This window comes from Limulus polyphemus, unplaced genomic scaffold (assembly GCF_000517525.1).
Source record: "Limulus polyphemus unplaced genomic scaffold, Limulus_polyphemus-2.1.2 Scaffold1284, whole genome shotgun sequence".
NCBI classification, from domain to species: domain Eukaryota; kingdom Metazoa; phylum Arthropoda; class Merostomata; order Xiphosura; family Limulidae; genus Limulus; species Limulus polyphemus.
Window position 1 is genome coordinate 180,518 of NW_013666894.1, and position 4,096 is coordinate 184,613.

The 4,096-nt window shown below is 36.8% G+C and overlaps 1 protein-coding gene across 1 annotated transcript; it reads left to right on the forward strand.

Annotated features, from left to right (window-relative positions):
- Window positions 1-427: 427 nt before the first annotated feature.
- LOC106462926 lies at window positions 428-976 on the forward strand. Its single transcript, XM_013922894.1, has one exon. The coding sequence runs from the start codon at window positions 428-430 to the stop codon at window positions 974-976; it is 549 nt and encodes a 182-aa protein (XP_013778348.1).
- The last annotated feature ends 3,120 nt before the right edge of the window (window positions 977-4,096 follow it).

Consider the following 4,096-nt stretch of genomic DNA (forward strand, 5'->3'; position numbering starts at 1 on the left):
TTTACTTTTCATTCTAAAAAATATGAGTTCATCCCTTTTATGATTTTTTGTTTAGGAAAGTTTAAGTAGGATTACTTCTCTTCTGAATAATATTTTCATGTTTAGTAATATATTACTCTAATAATGTAATTTATTTACGTAGACGTTGTAGTATAATATCGCGAATAATTCGATTATGTGAAGAAATGAAGAAAAACATATCTCGATTCGTTTTCAGCATCAACGAAAAAGCTGCAAACTGAATTTAGAACAAGTTGTTATACATTGTTTATCTGAAAGTGGATTAAGCAAAAAGCACGCACGCCCTAAATCCACTGTTTTATAGGCTGCGTTTTGTTAGGTCTAGCAGGTATGTATAGAGCACAGGCACCACAATGAGGTGAGCGTGATTTCAATCGGTTGAGTGTTGACTGTCTAAATTGCTGTCATGGCTTCGGATGAGCAAACTCCTGTTACGTTTGTTGTCCAGTATCTTGGCAAGCGTGACGCACGCGGATTATGGGGTATCAAATACACTCGACAACCAGTCGATGAACTGGTGTTAGAGGCACGATCTCTCAAACCTGGAGTGACTTTACCGCTTTTGAAATTGCAAGTATCGTCAGAGGGCTTGACAGTAAGGGAAATGCCTCAAAACACAAACCCCAACTTTGAAGCAGGGCTCTTTCCTATTGATTCTATATCGTATGGTGTTCAGGATCTTGTGTATACCCGTGTTTTTGCAATGATCTTTCTTCGAGACTCACCAAACGTTTACGAGGTACATCCGTTTGAGTGTCACGCTTTTGTCTGCGATGCTCGACAAAGCGCGCGTTCCTTGACCCTAGCTCTTGCCTCGGCCTTTCAGGAGTTCGGCAAGATCGTCAAAAAAGAAGGCGGTAAAAAAAAACCTAACAAATTCGCCATTGATCTTCGAAGTGCTGAGGAGATCCAAGCAGAACTTCGTGGTAATTTTACTGACCACTCGAACGTTTGAAAAAAATCATGTTGGATTACAAATTTGAAATTGGTAAATTATATGTATGTATGATAAGTAACTTTAACGATCTGTTGATGATTGTAAACACACCATAGGCTCTGAGTAAATGTAATAAAATAACCGATGCCAGATAACACAGTATTGTAATAACATTGGAAACTATGTGAATTCTGTAAAGAAACAGTATTGATGTAAACAAACAATAAATTATTTTATTAATATATGACAAAATTTATGTTTATTGGTTTCTAATGATATGGTTTTAATGTATGGCTTTATTTTTTCAACATTACTTGTTTAATGTTAATTCTTACTCCTAACTGGAAATAGCATGTATTTCATCAGAAGGTTTACAATGTTCGTATTCAGATAAAGTGAGAATAATAATGTAAAAGGTCATTTCGGTATAATATAATTTCACGACTAAGTTTAAAGTGTAAACATTAAAAAAAAATGCATTTTAATGGTTTAAAATGCCGTCTCTGTTAATTTTGTTTTGCATAAATAGTTCGTGTTGTTAAAATTCATAGTATTAGAGAAGTAAAACAAAAATACAGACGCGAGTTAAAGAAGCTGAGCCTTTTTTAACTGCGGCATAACGGCTCATAGTTTTTTTTTGTTTTTCAAGTACAAACTTTTAGTTCAGCTCCATTTCTTGACCGATTTGAGATCTAATTACAGCCGCGGCTATTGCGGATTATTCTTGTTTGTAGTTCCAACAGTAAATTGTACTGTGTCTCGGTCAACAGTGTAAAATCTACTGTGCCCAGAAGTTAAGAAAACTGCCGAAATAATACAGTAATTAATTTGAATTCGAGTAGCCTTGCGCGAAATTCGAAACGAATAAAACCATTAACAAGATATCGGGGGGGGGGGGGTTAAAGGGTAAAAACAAAAACAGAATCTTTAAAGCTTTTTTTTATAAGATATTATTTTTGTGACGCCTCTTGACATTCTACTGTTGGTCAAAAATTGTAGATTTGATTACCAAAAACTATGGATAAATTTTTGAGCTTGAGACAAATTATTTTATTCTATAAAAATTTTAAACAATGAATGTACGCTACATCAGAAATGAATTTGTACTTTTAATCCACATCACATGAAGAACAAACCAGATCGTCAGTGGTCTTAAAAGGTTATTCAAGGACAAATTCGTCTAGAACTTGAACTGCAGATGGAAATGCAGATTGTTCTGTGTCATGTACTACATAATACACGGTTCGTTGCATTTCGATACATAGCAGTCGTGTTTAATAACAACTGTATATTCTGAGCGAAAGGTCAGATGGTTTTATATATTCTGTGCACCTGTAGTTAGTCCGTAACGTTATCACCAATTTGAACAGAGAAACAACGGGTTTAGTAATAAGTATACACTGAAACAAACGGTACACTACTTTTATACATACAGCGTTCTAAAGAAATGCTCTCGTAAAGCTCGCGACCTACCCTAGCAACTGCTAACATTTCACACGAGCGGCTAAGGATTGTTTTTTTAAAGTTGGAGGAGCGAGAGACAGAAATAAACTTGATAATTCTGTCAATCTAACATAGTTATTAATAATAGTGTACAAGTGAGGGCATGTGCCCCTTCTGTCCTATATATGAGTAGTTCAGTCTGATAGTCAAACCTTCTCTGGGATCTTCCAATAATGTCTTCTGCGTTGTTGATTTCATAGCCTTTAAGACCAGAGGGATTCCTCATGGGCTTGAATGAGAATTTGATAAAGGCTTCAGTCCATATTTCAGGAGAAATGTCCATTGCCCAACTATGGTAATAGTACGACACTAACTTAAACAGGTTGGATTCTGTAAAGTTCTTTAAGGTGGAGATTCTTACATCTTTCAGACCTGGAGCTCCATCTTTACATGTATTTACGGTTCCGTAGATCTCGTCCAAGGTAAAGATGGCTTCCATATGTACACGTTATTGCAGCTCTGCAGGAACTGCTATAGTCTTTCTTGCATGTCACTATTGTTACACTGCTTAAGGTCTTGCCTTGGACTTCATCTGTTTGGAGTAGACTATCATCATTTTAAATGTTACTTCGCCGTGTTTTTAGTTTCTGTGCCAGCCATAAGAATGAAGTGAGATTAGCCTTGTTCCACAATTCATTCCATTTAATATCTTGTGCTTTCGAACCTGATCACCTGTAAAGAGCACAAGATATATTAGATACAACCCCTGTCCCCTCTGCACGGGCTTGGTCATTCCTTACGTGCATGATCTAAGCCTGAGTTTGATTGCTGGCTTTCCAGATTTTATGAGTATCACTATTCTACCAGTGTGGGGTGTTGCCTTGAGTTCTCTCGATGACGAAGAAATTCTTAAGGGGATGAAAGCTCTGAAAAAGCTTGGAATCCTTGCGTGGATTTATAAGTCTTTCATACCACTTTGTCTTCCAATATTCACGCGCACCCCACACATAATGTGATCGCCGTTGTTATTATATCACCTACTAGCTTACCCGTGGGCCTATGGCCCACACTTACAGGACCACTATAATGTAAATTTAATGCTTGAGCTATTATTTTGTACTTTTTCAGTTTAATGATCGTTGCCGCTATAATACAAAATTAATTTCTTTAACCAAGTTACAAACGCTAATTAGTAGGCCTACTTATTTACGTGCTCTAATGTGAATCGATGTAAAAGTTAAGGTTCGCTTTCCGGAATCCCCGTAAAATTGTTTTCGCGAAAGACCCGGGTTCCCGAAGAGGTTGGGTGAAATGTTTTAGCTTTGTACAACCTTTGGGTTCAATACGATTCGTTTGGTATCACTTATAAGTCGGTGTGACCAGCAGTTTAGGGGGAGTTACGTGATACAGACAGACAGAGATTGGATGACGATGAACCCACTTTGAGACTAATAATGGCTGGAGACGGCTTGAATGGGTAATGAAGAAAAACCTTAATATTATATTAAAGTTTTTCTTCATTACCCATTCAAGCCGTCTCCAGCTATTATTAGACAGAGATTGAATCTCATTATATTGATGTCAGGTGGAGCTGACACGGTGGGGTTGACAAAAGAAATGCAGTAATATGTGTGGCATTACATCACAATAAGACGGATAATGATTTTGTAAACATCTTTGAGATAAATGAAAACT